We start from the raw sequence: 21,849 nt of genomic DNA on the forward strand, positions 1-21,849 counted from the left end.
AGATGACACCAGAACCAGAATATCTTTTTTGCATGGTGAGTTGTCCAGGGAAATGTCTTGGTTCTGCTCTGCACCCATTCAGGCCCATACAGTGGGCATTTGGACGTGTGTGTTTGACGCGCTAGCTTTACCCCTTATTCAGAAAGGGGTCGAAAACGCGTGTCCAACCCCCCCGAGACTAATAGCGCCCGCAACATGCAAATGCATGTTGATGGCCCTATTAGTCATTCCCACGCGATACAGAAAGTAAAATGTGCAGCCAAGCCGCACATTTTACTTTCAGAAATTAGCGCCTACCCAATCAGTTTGCCTGTCCACATCTATTGCCCAGCTTTATGGTCTCTCAGAGATCCTCTGTGCTTGTCCCATGTTCTCTTGAATTCCTGCATCTCCGCCACCTCCGCTGAGAGACTATTTCATGCATTCACTCTCCTTTCTGTGAAGAAATACTCCCGAGTCTGCCCCCTTGTCTGTTGGGGGGACGGTCTGTGTGCAGAACGCCCCTCCAACCTCTGTTCAGTTGATTCAGCTGTGCCCTCTTGACTGCTGATTTACTGACAATGGCATAAAGCTTTCTCCATGGCAATGCCTTGGTGATGTCAGCGATCTCGGCTGGGAGATTACAAGGGCTACTCAAAGTGAGTGGGAAACTGTTGAAATTAATTTTCTGTATTTAGAGGGAAAATAGTGGAAGAGGAGACAGGAAATGGAAAGCTTTGTTGAGATTACATAAAACAGAATTTTGTGCACAAACCCACTTGTTTGAACAATTTGGCATTGAAACTGGAGATAAGCAATAAATGTAAGCATGTCTGTTGGTATTTCTTGAACGTGATTCTTGGGCTTGTCTTGTCTTATTTCACTGCTGAATCCTTTCGTCATACGACTTATGAACGTTATGGAATGAAAGAAAGTAGCTGTGTATTTTCTCTTCTCCGTACCGCCTTCCTGCAGATTTTGTACCCAAGGTCATTCATTTCTTTCCCGCACATGAGTGGCGATCTTCTCAGCCTGAGATATGTTCAGCTCACCAGAATAATAAAGGCGGGAATCGGAGCACCACCTAATTAAGTCTCTGCTCCCTGTGCCCCCGTCCCCCGCCTTCCACGTGATCTCACAGAAACTCTGCGTGTATTATTCTGGCACCGTCACGCCCTGCCAAAATTCCTGGCATGCTTATAGGTCCAAGGAGCTTGCTGCATTTTAGTCTCCTGCTTCATAAAGTATGCAAGGTGGCTAGGAAGAGGAAGGCCACAGTGTTAGCCTCTGTTTTGCACGCCACGCAGAGTAAAGGCCCACGTGAATAAAGCAGCTCTAGCAAACCTGTCTAGGAGAAGGCTGCAATTTCATCTTGAAGTTCTGAGGATGTCAGGCTGTCCAGGCTCTCTCTTCCTTTGTGGGACTCCATCCTGAGTTAGAATTTCTCCATAATTGCTGCATCGCGTGAAAATTCAGCAGTGTGAGAACGCCATCCGTGTCTAATTTCACAGTGACCGTCAGATAAAACTGAAAACGTAGCTAAGCCATTCCAGAGCTACAGGTCTGTGAATCGGGCTGTAGCCATTTTAAAACATTTCTGCCTCAGGTTAAAAAGAAACCTTTCATATCAATTGAATGCTAGGGCTTGTAATTAGTATTCTTGGTCAGTATGAAGTGAAGGAGGGGTAAAGCGAGTGGGCCATGTGCTGTGTGCGCTGTTTGGTAGCTTAAATATCCTATTTATTTAAAACTATTTTTCATCTTGCTACCAGAGGCGGAGCGAGGGTCTCTGGTGCACAGGCACCCCCCGCCTCCCAAATTCTCCTTCTAGAAATGCTTAAGAGCAAGAATAATAGAAAGCCCAGAAAAGAAATGAACATAAGAAGATAAGAAATTGCCATACTGTGTCAGACCGAGGGGCCATCAAGCCCAGCATCCTGTTTCCAACAGTGGCCAATCCAGGCCACAAGAACCATATTTTCCAGTATATAAGTCAGTTTTTTCCCCAAAATGTTGTAGGTGCGACTTGTACACCGGTACAACTTATCTGCTGCTTTTTTCTCTCTTTCTTTCTCCCCAATTCATCCACTACATGCTGTGTACATGTCCCGCATCTACTCGTTCTAGACCTCTCATGTTTTTAAACACCTCTATCATATCCCCCCTCAGTCGTCTCTTCTCCAAGCTGAAAAGTCCTAACCTCTTCAGCCTTTCCTCATAGGGGAGCTGTTCCATTCCCCTTATCATTTTGGTTGCCCTTCTCTGTACCTTCTCCATTGCAACTATATCTTTTTTGAGATGCGGCGACCAGAATTGTACACAGAATTCAAGGTGCGGTCTCACCATAGAGCGATACAGAGGCATTATGACATTTTCCGTTTTATTCACCATTCCCTTTCTAATAATTCCCAACATTCTGTTTGCTTTTTTGACTGCTGCAGCACACTGAACCGACTATTTTAAAGTATTACCCACTATGACGCCTAGATCTTTTTCCTGGGTGGTAGCTCCTAATATGGAACCCAACATTGTGTAACTATAGCATGGGTTATTTTTCCCTATATGCATCACCTTGCACTTGTCCACATTAAATTTCATCGGCCATTTGGATGCCCAATTTTCCAGTCTCACAAGGTCCTCCTGTAATGTATCACAATCTGCTTGTGATTTAACTACTCTGAACAATTTTGTGTCATCTGCAAATTTGATTATCTCACTCGTCGTATTTCTTTCCAGATCATTTATATATATATTGAACAGTAAGGGTCCCAATACAGATCCCTGAGGCATTCCACTGTCCACTCCCTTCCACTGAGAAAATTGTCCATTTAATCCTACTCTCTGTTTCCTGTCTTTTAACCAGTTTGCAATCCACGAAAGGACATCGCCTCCTATCCCATGACTTTTTACTTTTCTTAGAAGCCTCTCATGGGGGAGTTTGTCAAGCAGACAGACTGTTATGAATAGTCCATGGGGCAAAAGTGTCCCTGCCAGCTGACAGGCCAGCAACATTGCTCCTTCCCTCTGTGGTACTGTAAGCAAACAAAAACATTCTCTGATAAAGAATAAGACCAAGAGTCGAGGACTGTGATGTTAAATTTATAAATTCTTCCAAAATTTCCTATTTTTTCCAATTCTGACCATTAGGAGAAAAAAAAAAGAAAATCCATTTCAAATGTGTCCTTTTTCCAGACCTGCACTCATCTCTGCTGCCTCATTACAGCAAACTGCCTCCTGCCCCCCCACCAAATACAGAATAAACATGGAGACAAAAGCTGAACTGGAAACCCCCAAAAGCCAGACCATGCCAGTGTTAAATGCTTATCTTGTTATGTCACGATATTTTAAACTGATAATGACCGAGTGCAGGTGTTTTGTTCTTAGCAGTAAAGCCTTTATTTTCATGAAATGTTTATTTCCAGAATTTACAACATTATGCAGTAGAAGATCACATCTTTCTTATCCATTACAGCAGAATATATAAACACAAAATAACGCGGGCTGACTTATAACAAGGGCCACGTTTTTGGACCCATTACCTGTGTTACATCGGGGCTGCCCAGTGTCTTTGGAAGTAAAAATAATTTTAAAAATACAAATTATGCCCCCCAGATCTTCTATATTTCTCCTCCTTGTGCAGGAGGGGGCAGGAATGAAGTCTGGCCCCCTGAGATCTGATAAACTGCTGGTGGCTCACCCACAAGGCACCTTTTCTCTGGGAGCAGATTGAGCACACCTGCATCACAATAGCAGGCCTTGCACGTCGGCTGCCTCTTTACCTGCGCACCTGGAAAATCCAGCAAGGAGCTTACACATCCAGAGAGCCAGCGGCTCCTCGTCTGCTCTCAGTCCCCCTCATCCGGACAGGGCGAGATGGACCCAGTCCTCTGTATCCTCTTTCCAGCAGCTTCCTGCCGCAGTCCTGCAAAATAAGCACAAAGGGCCAGATATTCCAACCTACGCCACGTTTTATAACCTGCGCGCGCAGGGGCAGGCTTTCGCTGTTACGCGCGTAACCATGGTGCGTTCCTTCCATTTCTCTGTAGCTTTGACGAGATTGATCTACTCGTATTCTGTTAATATTTTTTTCTGTAGTGGTTTCTCTGTTTATATCTTTGTAAAAATAATAATAAATAACGAAGCCAACCAAAACTGAAACAAACTGGTTTTCCTCTGGATTGCTCTTCCTGCAGTTATGGAAAGAGCAAGGCTCCGAGCATTTGGACAGCTCCTCACCGGTTCCGCTCTCCCCTCGAGGATTGATTATTTATCGTGTTCTTATTTGGCCCGATTTTAAAAGGGCTGTGCGCGTAAGAAACCGGGGCTTATACGTGTGGCCAGGCCTTGCGCGTGCCATGCGTGTAACCAGCACCATTTCTGCGCTGTCCCGATGACTCGCGCACCGGCAGCTCGGGGCAGGAAGTAAGTTGCAAAACAACAAAAAAAAGGGACAGCTAGGATAGATGTAAGGGTCGGGGTAGAGAGGGGAAGAGGTAGGAAGGGTAGGGTTAGGGGTAGGAAACTTCCCTCCTAGTTCGTTCTTTAATTGGAGCGGACTGGGGGGGAACAGGGGACCGGCCGATCGCATCACCGCACACACATTATAAAATCCCCCCTCCCCCCCCCGCACATGCGTGCGACCGTCTGATTATATAGCACGCGCGCTCTGGCACACGCATGTTATAAAATCTGCGCATCCATGGGTGCGCGCCAGAATCCGTGTGCACATGGATACACGCACCCTCCTTTTAAAAGCGACCCCATTGTTTCTCATTTATACACTGCCTTCTTGGTGATTCCAGTCATCTTCTGTGCATTTTCTTTCATCCTTAGCTTATTTTGCAAAGGAAAAAGTTTGCCTTTGCGTCTGTGCATTGCATCACTCCCTCCTGCCAAATCACTTTTCTGTCCGTGTGTCTGCACAAGTCAGATTGTCAGTGCTGTCCATATCATGAGGAAGGTGTAGTCTCATTGTTAGAAGGAAGGGCTAAGAGCCGGGGAAACAGGGGTCGAATCCCAGTTCCCCCCTTGATATTCTTTGGGCAAGTTGCTTTATCTTCTGTTGCCTCAGATAGCCCCTTAGATTATAAACTCTTTGGGGAAGGGGTTCACCCTGACCTACTAGTCATGCTGAAAGCTGTCTTTACCACTATTTGGAAAGCCGAGCTAAACATTTAATTTAAATTAAAAATGGATCCTGACCGGGTGATTTTTTTGGATCCGTGTTTGTGCGTGCGTGCGCGTGCGTGTGTTTGCGTGTGTGCGCGTGCGTGTGTTTGCGTGTGTGTGCGCGTGCGTGTGTTTGCGTGTGTGCGCGTGCGTGTGTTTGCGTGTGTGCGCGTGCGTGTGTTTGCGTGTGTGTGTGCGTGTGTGTGTGCGCGTGTGTTTGTGTGTGTGTGTGCGTGTTTGTGTTTGCTTTCTGGAAGGAAGACTCCATTACGTCTGCATGGAGCTTGGTGTTTTATTTGTTTTCAAGCCTGCGTATAGGAAGCAGATGATGAGAACAGGTTTAGATTTTGCACTGCTGGGTATTGATCTCGGTGTTTTATTCTTGCCTTGCAGATTAACAGGTTTCCAGCTTCCTGCACCCATTGTCAGTACGGGCACAGTACTCTCCTTGTGGCTCGTCAGTGACTATGCTGTAAGTGCTCAAGGCTTCCGTGCCACCTATGAAGGTAAGAATCCATCATCTCTTCTGCTCCGTGCAGCGCACACATCATCCACAACTATTAATGCTTTCTACATCTCCGCTTGTGCTTGACTTTCACACTTCAAATGGGTCTTACCGCCAATAACAGTAATGAACACAATTATTTTATCCTCTGGTCACTCAAAACTCTTAAGATGCATAAGGTTGAGCTGTGTTTAAGCGCACAGGTGACGTGGGAAAGTGTAGTCTTGGTTCGGGGCAGTTCAGGTACTCTCGCCCATGACTTTGGATTTTCGGCAGATGCCATTCCTATCCTGGGAAGGGAAATACAGAAGTTATATCTGTGCTGTTCAATAGCAAATGCATTTTGTTGCATTAAACATACAATTTAAATTACATTTTGCTTCTTAAACACATGCTGTAGGTATTTAGGACTGGTTAATTATCACTGCAGGTACTCTGGGAACTCAAGACAGGCTGGTAAGGATGTAGAATAAGGGCTGTTGCTGATGTATGGTCATCCCTGCTTTACCGATACTGCAGTAACTACCACTTTAACTCACAGTAAGACTGCAGCTCCTTACTGCTTTATCTCTGGGTCATTCTCACCTTGATCTGTTCTGCACTGTAAACTCTGTGACTCTTGGGGAGATTGATTTCGGGGTCTGGGTTTGTTTGGATTTACCCTTAGTAAAAGCAAGTGATGTCATTAGGCCGATTTAAAAGCTGCCTTTTACCCTTTACTGCCAGAGTCGTCCTCCTGGCCTGTGACAGGTGCCTGCTTGCTTTAGCATGATACCTGTGCGCATCCTGTTGAAGAATGTGTTGCTTTGCATGGCGTGTGACTTTCAGTGAAGGGGGAAGAGAATCATTCGCACACCTGAAGAGGCTTCACTGAGACACAGGAAGGTGCCATGCGAGGACTTCCTTCAGTGCTCAGAGTCTGGCACACTGGGCTGCCTTCCTTGGATTTCTAATGCTTTTTATGATTCTTATTGAAGTTTACGTTTATCCCTCCACTGTGGGTATATTGCATGGAAAAGCAATTTATAAACTGAAGGAAATAAATAAACAAACCCCACCCGAAGACGGGCTCCAGGCCTGCTCAATGAAGATGTTAAGGGTGGGGAAGAGAGGTAGCCAGTGATGGAGTGGGCTTTGTGGGGACTCAGTAGGTTATTCCTGAATTTTATTATAAGACAGTGAAGATCCCAGGTTATTTCACCAAGAATAAGGGTCTACAAACAAACTGGAGGCGAGATCTTTATATTGGACTAACACTACCTGTGTGACGAGCTTCCCAGACCTGTACTCCCTTCATCAGGTCAGTACAGAATAAGGATGAAGGTGTCTGAATGTACAGATAAAATTGTAAGTTGGAATATAGCTAAGGTTTTTGATACCACGTGTTTATACATTGCAAATTTAGGTGCTTATTTTTCAGGTATTTGGGTGTTTTTCAGATACTACTAAAAATAAGGGTTTAGGGGTTTTCATAGCACAAAATAAGATTTTATGCATATTTTATGCATAGGCAATGGAACGACTCCCCTTTAAGGAAAAGCTAAAGAGGTTAGGGCTGTTCAGCTTGGAGAAGAGACGGCTGAGGGGGGATATGATAGAGGTGTTTAAAATCATGGGAGGTCTAGAACGAGTAGATGTGAATCGGATATTTACTATTTTGGACAATAGAAGGACTAGGGGGCACTCCATGAAGTTAGCAAGTAGCACATTTAAGACAAATCGAAGAAAATTCTTTTTCACTCAGTGCACAATTAAGCTCTGGAATTCATTGCCATAGGATGTTGTTAAGGCAGTAAGTGTATAAGTTCCTGGAAGAGAAGTCCATAAACTGCTATTAATCAAGTTGAGTTAGAGAATAGCCACTGCTATTACTGGCATCAGTAGCATGAGGTTTATTTAATGTTTGGGTATTTGCCAGGTACTTCTATCCTAGATTGGCTACTGTTGGAAACAGTTTGCTGGACTCGATGGACCTTCATCTGACCCAGTATGGCAACTTCTTATGTTCATATTTTTAGGCTGATTCAATTCAATAAGGCATACACAGATGTATCTTCACATTTTTACATAGCTTTATTATTTAAGTTAAAATTGCAACGTGCATCTTCACAGTGCAGTGAGGCATGATGGGTGGGGGGTGGTGCTGGCAGTGGAGTGGGGGTGGGGGAGGGGTGGAAAGTGGCGGGGCTGGTGTGCGGGTGAGGAAGTAGGGGGGGGGCTTGTGACTAGGGGGGTGGCTGATGTGTGAGCCCCGCAATGCATTGCACTCACCCTCTCTGCCATTGGGGATTGGGCTCCCTGCTGACTTCTGTTTTCTGTCTCTTGTTGAGTTGTTCGAGGGCTGAAGCTGGATGTCGTCATCAGAGCTCCATAAGTCTGCTCTATCTCGATTAGGAACCCCCCCCCTACCCCCACCCCCATTAAAAAAAACAATGTTTTTCAATTCTAACTGAAAATCAGAAGCCCTAATTATAGCCGTGAAGAATTGTAAAGTAAAAAGGGGGCATGAAGGAGAGAAACAGAAGCAGCAGAATTTACAGGAGGAGTCCACTGGCTAATTAAGTCCCTTTGTGTTTGATCAGTTTAATTTCAAACATCTTATGTTCCTGGGTTTACAGCTGTGCAATCAAACACCAATGCTATAATCCATTTTGCAGTTTATTTGTACATTCAGACATCTTCATCCTCAGCCATTCTGCACCCACCTGATGAAGGGAGCAGAGCTCTGCAAGGCCCCTACAAAGGTCTCACCTACAGCTAAGTCTTTTCAGAAATGTCTTGAGGATTTTGACTCTTCCAGACACTCATCCCAGCTAGAAAGATTGCTTCCTCTTATCTTCCTATCCTTTGTTCTTCCTCCTCCTTCTACGTCAGCTCTCTCTGCTTCCCAATGCCCATCCTCTTTCTCTCTCTTGCCCCTCTAATCTCTCTGAGGGCTTGTACCTTTTCTTAAGAACATAAGAAGTTGCCATATTGGGTCAGATCAAGGGTCCATCAAAGCCCAGCATCCTGTTTCCAACAGTGGCCAATCCAGGCCACAAGAACCTGGCAATTACCCAAACACTAAGAAGATCCCATGCTACTGATGCAATTAATAGCAGAGGCTATTCCCTAAGTAAACTTGATTAATAGCAGGTAATGGACTTCTCCTCCAAGAACTTATCCAAACCTTTTTTAAACCCAGTTACACTAACTTCTCTAATCACATCCTCTGGCAATAAATTCCAGAGCTTAATTGTGCGTTCAGTGAGAGAGATTTTTTCAGATTTGTTTTAAATGTGCTACTTGCTAACTTCATGGAATGCCCCCTAGTCCTTCTGTTATCTGAAAGTGTAAATAACCAATTCACATTTACTCGTTCTAGACCTCTTATCATTTTAAACACCTCTATCACATCTCCTTTCCTGCCTTCTCTTCACCAAGCTGAACAGCCCTAACCTCTTTAGCCTTTCCTCATAGGGGAGGTGTTCCATCTTCTTTATCATTTTGGTCACCTTTCTCTGTACCTTCTCCATTGCAGCTATAACTTTTTTGAGATGCGGCGACCAGAACTGTACACAGTATTCAAGGTGCAGTCTCACCATGGAGCGATACAGAGGCATTATGACATTTTCTGTTTTATTCACCATTCCCTTTCTAGTAATTCCTAACATTCCCCCACATTCATCAAAATGTGTTATTAATGCATTGATAATGCCCGTGTTAAGAAAAAGTGGCGCAGTAACTTACCACTTCGCATCAGTAGTATTGCATAATGCAGTAAACTTATCGCACCCTGCAATAATTCCTATTTTCACATCTTACACAGAGAGAGCGAGAGAAGGGCCATCTAATAGGTCAAGGTTAGGTGTTGATGGTGCTTTAGGGGCCAGTTTCGCACGTAGAGTGAGATGTACGAACAGCGCAGTACACCTTGGTGAAGATTTGACGTCATTTGGAGTGAGGAAAGTCTTTCAACATTTCACTATGTTCTTGTTATGCCTGTTGGTCGCAGATGGCTGCGACCGCGTGTACTTACTTCCTGCACTGCTCTCCTGCCCTCCCCGGGGCTGCTCGTGGCTCGGGCCAGCCTTCACCGCCACGTTCCCCGGGACTCCTCATGGCGGCCTGGACGCCACTGCCATCCTCCTCGACTCTGGGCCTTCCTAGGCGCGTGCGCGTGCCACCATGCCCTCCTTTGAGGCCTCATCGGCAGGAACCTCGGGGGCGTCTCCGGTTGATGACATCATCAGATCGGTGTATTTAAACTCCACCTTCGTCCTCAGCAAGCCGACTTGCGCCATGTGTTACTGCTCTTATCACATGCGTTATGGCGTTAACGCCACAATGCATTTTGATGAATGACCCTAAGTGCTTGCTTTTTTGTCTGCCACAACACATTGAGCTGATGATTTCAATGTGTTGTCCACTATGACACCCAGATCTCTTTCCTGGGTGGTAGCTCCTAATATGGAACCTCACACTGTGTAACTACAGCAAGGGTTATTTTTCCCTATATGCATCACCTTGCACTTATCCACATTAAATTTCATCTGCCATTTGGATGCCCATTTTTCCAGTCTCACAAGGTCTTCGTGCAAATTATCACAATCTGCTTGTGATTTAACTACTCTGAATAATTTTGTTTCATCTGAAAATTTGATTACCTCACTCATCGTATTCCTTTCCAGATCACTGTTTACCCTTTTCCACTGAGAAAATTGTCCATTTAATCCTACTCTCTGTTTCCTGTCTTTTAGCCAGTTTGTAATCCATGAAAGGACATCGCCTCCTATCCCATGACTTTTTAGTTTTCATAGAAGCCTCTCATGAGGGACTTTGTCAAACGCCTTCTGAAAATCCAAATACACCACATCTACCGGTTCACCTTTGTCCACTTGTTTATTAACCCCCTTCTTTTTCTGTCTCACACGCCTGCTTTTTTTTATTTTTAAAAAAGACAAATTATTACCTGCATTCAAGTGTGTTCTGGAAAAAAACAACCCTCTTTCCAATGAGGCCCTTGTCCTACTGCTCTTGAATGCTTTCTGTCTGCTTATTTCGCTCTGATGATGCTGCAGTTGATGTTATTTCGCTCTGATGATACTGCAGTTGATGTTATTTCGCTCTGATGATACTGCAGTTGATGTTATTTCGCTCTGATGATGCTGCAGTTGACGTCACATTGGGATTGGTCTTGGGAAGCATGTGATGTTTTAGAACTGGTTTAATAAATTGTTTATGTTAATCAACTAATTAATCATTGAAGTCATGGCTACAGAATCTCCGTTGTTCTGCAGTGTTTGTATGACCCTGCAACTTGAATCTTCTTCCTGTCTTTGGGTGTTGCAGCACTGTCCATTGAGCCATGTGCACCGTGGAGCTTTTCCCTTTCAAAGACAATTATCTTGTGGGCTTTTCTTCCCATTCACTCACTCACTATTCCCAGTATTTTAACCCCCCTGGCATCCAAGAGAAGAGGTGTAATGTGAGCAGGTGTAGGAGACAACTGGAAACGTTTTTCTGCTTTCCTGTGAATTTGGTGCTGTAAGTCATCTACTTCTGAGGAAAATGTTTGCCTGTTGACAGAAAACATTAAAGAAGCTGCAGATGTTAAAGCCCCGGGGAAGGTAGGGGTGTATTAGTTATGTACAAATGAAAGCAAAATAAATCTGTACTTCACTCCATTAGCCCTGCATTACGTGGGGATGGAAGGGTTCCCATGGGTTCTCATAGCCAGGCCTTGCCCCTCTCACCACGCAGCACTACTGGCTGAACCCAGCGGCAGTTACTATCCTTAACAGAAAGCATGGGGGTAACCTGCACGGAGTGGCAGTTACTATCCTTAACAGAAAGCATGGGGGTAACCTGCACGGAGCGGCAGTTACTACCCTTAACAGAAACATGGGGGTAACCTGCACGGAGCGGCAGTTACTGCCCTTAACAGAAACATGGGGGTAACCTGCACGGAGCGGCAGTTACTGCCCTTAACAGAAACATGGGGGTAACCTGCACGGAGCGGCAGTTACTGCCCTTAACAGAAACATGGGGGTAACCTTCATGGAGCAGCAGTTACTACCCTTAACAGAAACATGGGGTAACCTACACGGAGCGGCAGTTACTACCCATAGCAGAAACATGGGGTAACCTGCACTGAGCGGCAGTTACTACCCATAGCAGAAACATGGGGTAACCTGCACGGAGTGGCAGTTACTACCCATAACAGAAACATTTATTTATTTATTTTATTTATTTAAGGTTTTTATATACCGGCATTTATGAAGCAATCACATCATGCCGGTTTACAGTTGAACACCGGGTGCAAAATACAGTGGAACTGAACTGGTGCAGAAGAAATAGCAGTTACAAAAAACAAGGAGGATCAAACTGGGATAAGAGAGAGATACAGAAGTGATTTAACATCATGTAGAGTTATTTACAGATAACTGGTGTGGCTGCATTCTTGAAATTGGAGAGGCGGCATTTAGGATAGGTCCGGGAAAGCTTGTTTAAAAAGCCACGTCTTTAAGTCTTTTTCGGAATGTTGGGAGGCAAGGCTCCTGCCGGAGATTTGGTGGGATGGAGTTCCAGAGTGAAGGTCCCGCTGTTGAGAAGGCCCGTTCTCTAAAAGTTATATGCCGCATGGATTTGTGAGGTACCTGGAGGGATCCTCTGTATGCTGCTCTGGTCGGTCTAGAGACGATATGTTGGGTGAACGGGAATTGTAGGTCGAGTGTGGTAAGATGGTGGAAGGTTTTATATATAATGGTGATGGACTTGAAGATTATTCTGTAGTAGATGGGGAGCCAATGTAAGCTTTTTAGGATGGGTGATATGTGGTCTCTTCTCCTGGTATTGGTAAGAATTCTTGCTGCCGCATTTTGGACCATCTGTAGAGGTTTGGTGTACGAGGATGGAAGGCCTAGTAGGATAGCATTGCAATAATCTAGTTTAGAGAAGATTATTGCTTGTAGTATCGTTCGGAAATCATGAAGGTGGAACAGAGGTTTTATCCTTTTCAACACTTGGAGTTTGTAGAAACAGTTCTTGGTTGTACGGTTGACGAATGCTTTCAAATTCATCCTGTTGTCTATTATAACTCCTAGGTCTCTCACTTGGGTGGAGAGTGGGTAGGCTGGAAGAGTATTGACGGTGTTGCTGATTTCTGGGGAGATAAGCAGGAGTTCGGTTTTGGCAGTAATTAATACGAGGTTTAGGCTGGCAAGAAGGTAATTGATTTTTTGGAGGCAGGATTCCCAATATTCGAGGGGTTTGGAGAAGGATTCTTTGATCGGGATCACTATCTGGACATCATCTGCGTAGAGAAAGTGCTTGAGTTCTAGATAGGTTAGAAGCTGTCACAGCGGAAGGAAGTAAATGTTGAAGAGGGTGGGTGATAAGGCGGATCCCTGTGGGACTCCTACAGGAGAGTTATGGCGGGGAGATTCTTTGTTGTGGATTTTCACTTTGTAGCCTCTGTTGCTGAGGAAAGTTTTGAACCAGGCAAGAGCCGTACCTGTTATACCAATTGTCGAGAGTTGATTTATGAGGATGGAGTGGTTAATGGTGTTGAAGGACGCCAAGAGGTCTAAAAGTATCAGAAGGAATGATTGACCTTTGTCAAGACCCAAAATGAGGTAGTCTGTCAGCGATATTTATTTTATTTATTTTATTTAAAATTTTTATATACCGGCATTCATGATACAATCACATCATGCCGGTTTACATAGAACAGGGGTGTACAAAGAACAAATGAGTAACCTATTAGTGAGGAGGAAGCAGTTACAAATAACAAGGTACTAGAACTGGGAGTAGAGAAGAAAGGGATATAAGGAGAGATTCTGTACTGGAAGCTTTGCGAAACCCATATTGGGAAGGTAGTAGAATTTTGTTATCTTTGATGTAGTCTGAAATTTGGATGTTAACTAGTTTTTCCATGATCTTAGCTATGAAAGGTAGGTTGGTGATCTGTTGGAAGTTGTTTGGGTCTGTAGGATCCAGACAAGGCTTTGAGGGATTTATTTATTTAATATACTGACATTTGATCTCAATTGAGATATCACACCGGTTTACATTCAGGTACTGTAGGTATTTCTCTATCCCCAGAGGGCTCACAATCTAAGGTTGTACCTGAGGCAATGTAGGGTAAAGTGACTTGCCCAAGGTCATAAGGAGCAGCAGCAGGACTTGAACCCTGGTCTCCTGGTTCATAGTCCACTGCTCTAACCACTAGGCTATTCCTCCTCCCCAGTTTGAGTTTGTCTGGGTAGACTCCTTGGGAGATATGGTAACCTGCACGGAGCGGCAGTTACTACCCATAAGAGAAACATGGGGGTAACTTGCATGGAGTGGTAGTTACTACCCATAAGAGAAACATGGGGGTAACTTGCATGGAGTGGTAGTTACTACCCATAAGAGAAACATGGGGGTAACTTGCATGGAGTGGTAGTTATTATACTTAACAGAAACATGGGGGTAACTTGCATGGAGTGGTAGTTACTACCCATAAGAGAAACATGGGGGTAACTTGCATGGAGTGGTATTTACTACCCATAAGAGAAACATGGGGGTAACTTGCATGGAGTGGTATTTACTACCCATAAGAGAAACATGGGGGTAACTTGCATGGAGTGGTAGTTATTATACTTAACAGAAACATGGGGGTAACATGCACGGAGCAGCAGTTACTAACGTAAGAAGCTTGTTGGGCAGACAGGATGGACCATTTGGTCCTTTTCTGACGTCATTACTATGTTATGTTCGTCTGCCCTTTGTAAAATTAAGTAGAGCTGAGCAGGTTTTACTGCGCTCCTAAATTTAGGAAACCTAAATATTGTGCGGCTGTGGGAATGGCTTTGGGAAACAAAGGCAGGTGATTAGCGATTATTTCCAGCACCAAGTGCCGAATTTAGGCAGCAGATTGTAGGAAAACCAATTGTAGGTCTAAATTTCGGCTCCTAAGTTTTAGGATCCTCAGTTTAGGTGAATTTTGAACCAAACATTTAGGGAATCCCTTCTGAACATCTCCCTACATTTAGGCATGGAGCATTCTTTGAAAATTGATCCCTCTTTGTTTGTGTTTTTGCTTCCGTACGGCTCCATTCCTTTTCCGTTATTGTTCTCCCTGGTACTCCTGCTCATGATGCCTGGTCCCTAAGAGGATGGGGTGGTGGCAGGAGGGTGTGCAGAAGCCTTTACGCTGCCAGCACTGCAGCCACTGCAAGGTAAACACTTGCATTTACCGAGGGTGATGTGTTTTTTATGCTGACGGCTTTCTGTGACTCAGACTGTCTGGCACTGATAGTATTTTTGGAACATCCCTGTGATCATTTTTCTTTTTTTTAAATTCCTTCATGTGAACTTGTAATAGAGAACTGCTGGCACTGGGTGTAACCACAGGTTTGCAACGCAGCGTGTTCAGGCATCTTGATCACAAGTGGCCACTGGGCGGCAGAGTTTATTTGATAGTGAGGGAGACGCCGTGCATAGCATTCAGACGCTCACCCGCACTAGTACCCGCACTAATACTCTCAGAAACCATCTGTGGAAAAATTGGCAGGGCGATTCTGTTGCTGCACAGCACAAGACATTTGAATAATGTAGGCAACATTAATAAATACCCTTGTCTGAATTGTTACATCGAGTTTCTTCTTCTGACAAGATAATCTACAGATTGGGAAATGTGCAATCCAACATGGAAGTAAGACATGTACGACGAGCGCCATAGGGCACCCCGAACCAAAGAGTCTGCTCCAATATGTGTGACCTGCCCCGAGAATACACGGGGGCCATTTGAATGTAAATTTAATTTCTCACATTTTGTGTTGGGGGAGGGGGTGGGCATTTCGAGAGTCTGCCCACGGATGACTCTAATACTGTCTGCACACTTTTTTTTTTGTTTATTTTGTTAAGCAGCGAGGGATCTTTCGGCATGCAATTGGTCACATTTTTTGCATTACACATTGTATCATTTTAGCACGAACTCCACATTTTAGAGAATCTCACACTAAAAAACAAAAAAAATGTAATGTTGTTTTTATTGCATAGGCTGTTATATTTGCCAATGCCTAGCTTTCCCTACTAAATGATTTTCTAATTGATTTTCTTTGATACACTGTAGTTTTCATTAAATTCCAGCACGTTATGTGCGCCTTCGAATTGAATTAATCCTTAATGCAGCACAGAATGCGGGCAACCCTGTGGGTCTCTTAGGTATTTGAAGACAGAGCTGAGAATTTGCTGGAAGCCGATTTCCCCTCTCCATTTATTTATCTGTTCTGAGTTTAACTCCTGCTGGAAGGACAGAGGGCATATGAGGTGTAGGCCAGTTCAAGACACATTTACCCATATTAAATATTAAGTAACTGACAAAACCAGTCTGCCACCTGCCTGACACGTGTGCATGCTTCATGCAGCTCACAATGCTTACCACTTTTAGTCCTAGACAAAGCGGAGATGGGAATTTCATGCCAGCTGCAAAGGAATTCTGCCAGTTACAGAATTAATTTCATTTATTAAAATTTGAATGATCTGCACTTCCCTTTAGGCATTCAAGGAGAGATCACTTAAGAGAAATTCATACAGTTTGGCAATAAAGCATGAGATGGTTGCAGAGACGGGAATGGTAACTTTTAAACAGCCACGCGGGCATACATGAACATGTGTATGGCAGCTCGTGCGAATAGACGCAGCCAATTAATAATGTATGGGCTTATATGTGTTATAATCTGCTATGCTGATGGGAGGAGCAAGCAGATGGGAGGAGCAATCTGTTATAATCTGCTATGCTGATGGGAGGAGCAAGCAGATGTGTAGAAGACAAGCGATATGAGCGTAGTGAATCACTTGGAATCACTATTGTAACGCCAAATCTGGAATTTTCCTTTAACACGCGGTTTATGCTGAGTGTGTGAGAGAAATAGCAAATGCTTTTTGCCTGTGACTGAGCAAGACAGCGCAAACTGTAGAGACGGGCAACGTAAATGTACCACTCAATTTATTTAAAGTATATGGATGTACATAAAAAAAAAAAACAAAACCCAGCATTTTATGTGGCCTTTTCAAAATAATACTGAAAAATGTGTAAATGTTTGATTGTTATTTCTGCTGTATATACGCCCCCCCCCCCCCCCCCCCCGACTGCTGTGCCCTAGGCCATGTCCTTGCTTGGCCTTATGGGAAATCCGACCCTGGAGGAGACAGTCCTGGATCATTATTTTAAGAAGTGTTCCTGAGATGTCTGGAGCCCATCACTGGACAGAGAAACATTTCCAGCTTCCAGAAGGGAGCAATGTTCCTGAGCCGCAGAAATATCTCCAAACTTAAAGAAGGGAATTTTGGGAACCTTCAATCTAATTTTAAAGGGAGGTTAAAGGCGTCGTAATTTCCCTCTGAAAAGTGAAGCTGCAGTGTCAGTGGGTAGAAAGGTTCCCTGCAGTGTCAGCGGGTAGAAAGGCTCCCTGCAGTGTCAGCGGGTGGAAAGGCTCCCTGCAGTGTCAGCGGGTAGAAAGGTTCCCTGCAGTGTCAGCGGGTAGAAAGGTTCCCTGCAGTGTCAGCGGGTGGAAAGGCTCCCTGCAGTGTCAGCGGGTGGAAAGGTTCCCTGCAGTGTCAGCGGGTGGAAAGGCTCCCTGCAGTGTCAGCGGGTGGAAAGGTTCCCTGCAGTGTCAGCGGGTGGAAAGGCTCCCTGCAGTGTCAGCGGGTGGAAAGGCTCCCTGCAGTGTCAGCGGGTGGAAAGGCTCCCTGCAGTGTCAGCGGGTGGAAAGGTTCCCTGCAGTGTCAGCGGGTGGAAAGGCTCCCTGCAGTGTCAGCGGGTGGAAAGGCTCCCTGCAGTGTCAGCGGGTAGAAAGGTTCCCTGCAGTGTCAGCGGGTGGAAAGGCTCCCTGCAGTGTCAGCGGGTGGAAAGGCTCCCTGCAGTGTCAGCGGGTGGAAAGGCTCCCTGCAGTGTCAGCGGGTAGAAAGGCTCCCTGCAGTGTCAGCAGGGTAGAAAGGCTCCCTGCAGTGTCAGCAGGGTAGAAAGGCTCCCTGCAGTGTCAGCAGGGTAGAAAGGCTCCCTGCAGTGTCAGCAGGGTGGAAAGGCTCCCTGCAGTGTCAGCAGGGTGGAAAGGCTCCCTGCAGTGTCAGCGGGTGGAAAGGCTCCCTGCAGTGTCAGCGGGTGGAAAGGTTCCCTTGGATTTTGCACCTGCACTGCTGTGCTGAGCGGGTCCTCGGGGGAGGTTTCATCCCCAGGGATGTACCGGGGCACAGTGTCTCTGAAACGTGCCCCAGAGAGTTTTAGTGCTGTTGCACTCGCAGGCTTTTGCCCCCTCCTGAGTGCACTGGACACGTCCTCCATGTCTCGGGCCCTGGAAGGATTTATCCTGCCTTTCGTTCTGTCCTGATCCGTGCATGTGTAGGGGTAAACGCTAGGGATGTGAATCGTTTTTTGACGATTTAAAATATCGTCCGATATATTTTAAATCGTCAAAAATCGTTAGAAGCGCGATACAATAACAATTCCCCCGATTTATCGTCAAATATCATAAAAAGGGGGAGGGGAAGGGGGAGGGGAAGGGGGAGGGTGGGAAAACCGGCACACTAAAACAACCCTAAAACCCACCCCGACCCTTTAAAATAAATCCCCCACCCTCCCGAACCCCCCCAAAATGCCTTAAATTACCTGGGGTCCAGAGCGGGGGTCCCGGTGTGATCTTTTACTCTCGGGCCTGCGGTGCGTTGTTTTTTGGCCCCCGACGTCAGGAGCGTTGGAGCTCGCTCCCGGACCCCCGCTGGACACCCAGGGACTTTTGGCCAGCTTGGGGGGGCCTCCTGACCCCACACAAGACTTGACAAAAGTCCAGCGGGGGTCCAGGAGCGACCTCCTGCACGCCGTACGGCAAAACGATTCGCGTGCAGGAGGTCGCTCCTGGACCCCCGCTGGACTTTTGGCAAGTCTTGTGTGGGGTCAGGAGGCCCCCCCAAGCTGGCCAAAAGTCCCTGGGGGTCCAGCGGGGGTCCGGGAGCGATCTCCTACGCTCCTGATGTCGGGGGCCAAAAAACAAAATTTCTACAACGCACCGCAGGCCCGAGAGTAAAAGATCACAACAGGACCCCCGCTCTGGACCCCAGGTAATTTAAGGCATTTTGGGGGGGTTCGGGAGGGTGGGAGATTTATTTTAAAGGGTCGGGGTGGGTTTTAGGGATGTTTTAGTGTGCCGGTTTTCCCACCCTCCCCCGATTTACGATTTACACGATATTTACAAAAACAAAACTGCGACGATCCGATTCCCTCCCCCCCCCCCAGCCGAAATCGATCGTTAAGATGATCGATCACATGATTCACATCTCTAGTAAACGCATCTCTGCTGCGGTGCTGGATATTTCAGTATCTGGGGGGGGGGGGGGGGTCATTGAGGGCTTCTGTACATTTCACAAGTGATTGATTTCAACAGTTTGTTCTTTATGATTTTTGATGAATTCGTTATTTACTGATCCGCGAGTTATTGCTCTTTGCACCGGCGTGCACTGCTGCTGGGTGTGTGGCCCTGTAGGGCCGGTTGTTTTTGTGGTAGGACCCGGTGCCGCGGGATTAGAAATGGAGCTAACAAATTTAATTTCCTCTCTATTTTCAGTCCCACGTGTCAGCTGTGAGTTCCAGCAGGCATTTAGAGGGTGGTTTTCAAGGGGAGCTCTGTGAGTAAAAGGGAACACTTTACCTGCAGATATCTGCACAGGGGGGGCTGGGACTTGTGTCAGAGTGCCCGCAAACTTCACGCTTGCTGATAATTACCCCCTTAATGCCCGGCATTGCTGAGTGGCCAGCCCCATTTTCTAATACACTACAGGAGGCCTGGCGTGAAATGGGAAGAGGCTAGGATGTGCAATGATCACATCCTACAGCAAAACTCTTGGGGGCCCATTTCCAACCACTGTGCAGCCAGCAAGATTAGCTGGATAAACTTATCTGCTTAACTTTGTTGGGATGGTCTACAGTGCACCAGTACTGCTGGATATGTCAGAGTGAAGCAGATCATTTTGGGACTGTTATTCAGCCACGTTAGCCGGATAACCCTGAAAATCAGAGTTTATCTGGCTAACTTAGCTGGACAGCCAGCTCTGCCCCAGAACACCCCCACCCTGCCCCCGTGCTGGCCCGGTAATGTTTTAGCTGGATAAATGGTGCTAAAATATGAGCCTCGTTATGTTTTCATGCAAGAAAGGCCATTCTTTCATATCCTCTCTAAAGTGAGCTGCTGAAATGAGCAGCAGGTATATGTCTGCATGTAGCTGCTGGATAATTAACTGAAGTGTGAAGCCTTTTATCTTTTTACCTAGCCCCTACAAAAGTTTGTGTTGGCAGAGTGTATGAAGCGTTCTGCACGCCGCCATATGTTCTTCATGTTCCCTCATCACTAATTCTTAAATTAGACGAGAATACCTCTGATGTGCACTGAATCGTTCTCTCTTTACTGACACACAGGAAGGACTCATCGTCGCTGCTGCTTGTCCGGGCCAAACTCAGGCCTTGGCTTCCATTGTACTCGGTGGCTGTAAAGCAAGGAAGCCAGGGTTCAAATCTTGCGTTTCGATGCTGGGCTTGCTCCCTTGCTAGCCTCTTGGTTTCATGCTCTCCTCTTGCCCACGTGTCTATCACGTTAAGTTGGGAACTGGTTTTGCTGCGTCATCCAGCCTGATGCTCAAGTTCTCTCCTCACCGGCGCTTGCTTCTCTGCCTCTCAGTGCACACAGCAGCAGTTTCCTGTGCCGCCTCTTCCTGCTTCTTTTAATGATGCTCATTTTATCTTTAGATGTCCGTTGAGGATATCTCCTGCTACCTCACTGTGCTTCTGTCTTTCCTCTTTATTTTACCTTCCACACAAAGCAAATATTCCCCTCGCTTCCACTTCTCCATCAGTGTACGTTTTGTGCAGCCATTAATGTAAGGTTCTTCCACATAATTCAGGCATTGTTTAGTATTTGGGAAGCCTCTGTAATATTCTCTTTCCTTATATAACCTGCACATTCTGGGTTATTTTACAGCTCCAGCCTTCTTCATAAGTTGGCCACCTAGTTGAGTAAAGCAAATCAGATTCAACCTGCATTCACCACCCTTATCTTCTACACAAGACTAAGATATTCCTCTTTCTGACAACCTTTGATTCCCGCCGAGAGGGAGCACAGGAAAGTATGGCATTCTTGTGGCTATAGTGCTTAATATTTGCAGCGGGGATTTTGGAATACAAGGAAGGTTATTATCTCACACTCTGTCTTGTAACACAGTACATCTTAGAAATCGCAGACTTGCTCAGAACAAATTCCTATATAGAAGAGATAATTTCATACATGTGCAGGCAGCGGCAGATTCCCGATGAGGACCGGCCCGGGGATTCGCTACCCAGGCCGGCCCAGGAGATACCATGTGGTCTGCCGAGCGCGGCTCTGTCACGGCCGTGCCCGGCAGACCACGTGACTAGCGCGACCGGCCCACAAGGGGATGCCCGATCCCCCGATAGGCCAATCTGCCCCTGTGTACAGGGAAGAATAGCATGGAGAAGGCTAAAAAAAACGTGCTGTGAATGCATACTACAGTGTCATATGAGATTCTTGTGTGCTCTGCTAGTGAAGACAAACCACAAACAAGAAATGTGTATTCAGCTGAAAATAATGGATTCTAACATTTCACTTTCAAGATTGATGTGCATTGGCGGTGACATGGAAACATCTTCACATATCAGAGCCAAGGCCCCCGGCCTATGATAGAGCATCTCTTGTGGGCATCTTGGCTACAAAAAATATCCATTATATACAAATTTTAATTATTTAGTCCATTAGCTGAAGGCTCCAAGACCTTCAAACCATTGTGCTCCATCCAAGTCTGTGGCACTCACGGCCACTGCCTAGCCTTAGCGGTTCAGCCTGCAGACCAATTCCAAGGCCATAACTCCCTGATTCTTGGACGATTCTCATATTCAGTGTTTGACAGCATCATAGACCACTTTACTCTTTCCCTTCTGCTTGGTTTACTGAAGTCCGTCGTCTCTTCCAGAAGAAGGTGTTAAAGCTCCAGGTACTTTTTACAGCTGAGCCGTCATGTGCATATAATTATATATGATTTTATTTATTGTATCTGGATGTTTTTGTTGTGGTTTGATGTTTGTGTAATGTTTTAACATTTATGTGTGTGTTATAGTCTGATCTGCAATGAAAGTCATTTATTGTTGAATGTTGCGGAATATAAGAGTT

At 45.7% G+C, this 21,849-nt stretch overlaps 1 protein-coding gene across 5 annotated transcripts in view; it reads left to right on the forward strand.

Annotated features, from left to right (window-relative positions):
- CSMD2 (CUB and Sushi multiple domains 2) overlaps window positions 1–21,849 on the forward strand; it is a 653,904-nt gene that overhangs the window by 88,080 nt on the left and 543,975 nt on the right. For all 5 annotated transcript variants that reach the window (XM_029572110.1, XM_029572106.1, XM_029572107.1 and 2 more), the window contains exon 3: window positions 5,542–5,654. In XM_029572110.1, coding sequence (XP_029427970.1) covers window positions 5,542–5,654 — 113 coding nt within the window. The remainder of the gene's footprint in view (window positions 1–5,541; window positions 5,655–21,849) is intronic.

The sequence above is a fragment of the Rhinatrema bivittatum genome, chromosome 11, assembly GCF_901001135.1.
Source record: "Rhinatrema bivittatum chromosome 11, aRhiBiv1.1, whole genome shotgun sequence".
Lineage (NCBI taxonomy): Eukaryota > Metazoa > Chordata > Amphibia > Gymnophiona > Rhinatrematidae > Rhinatrema > Rhinatrema bivittatum.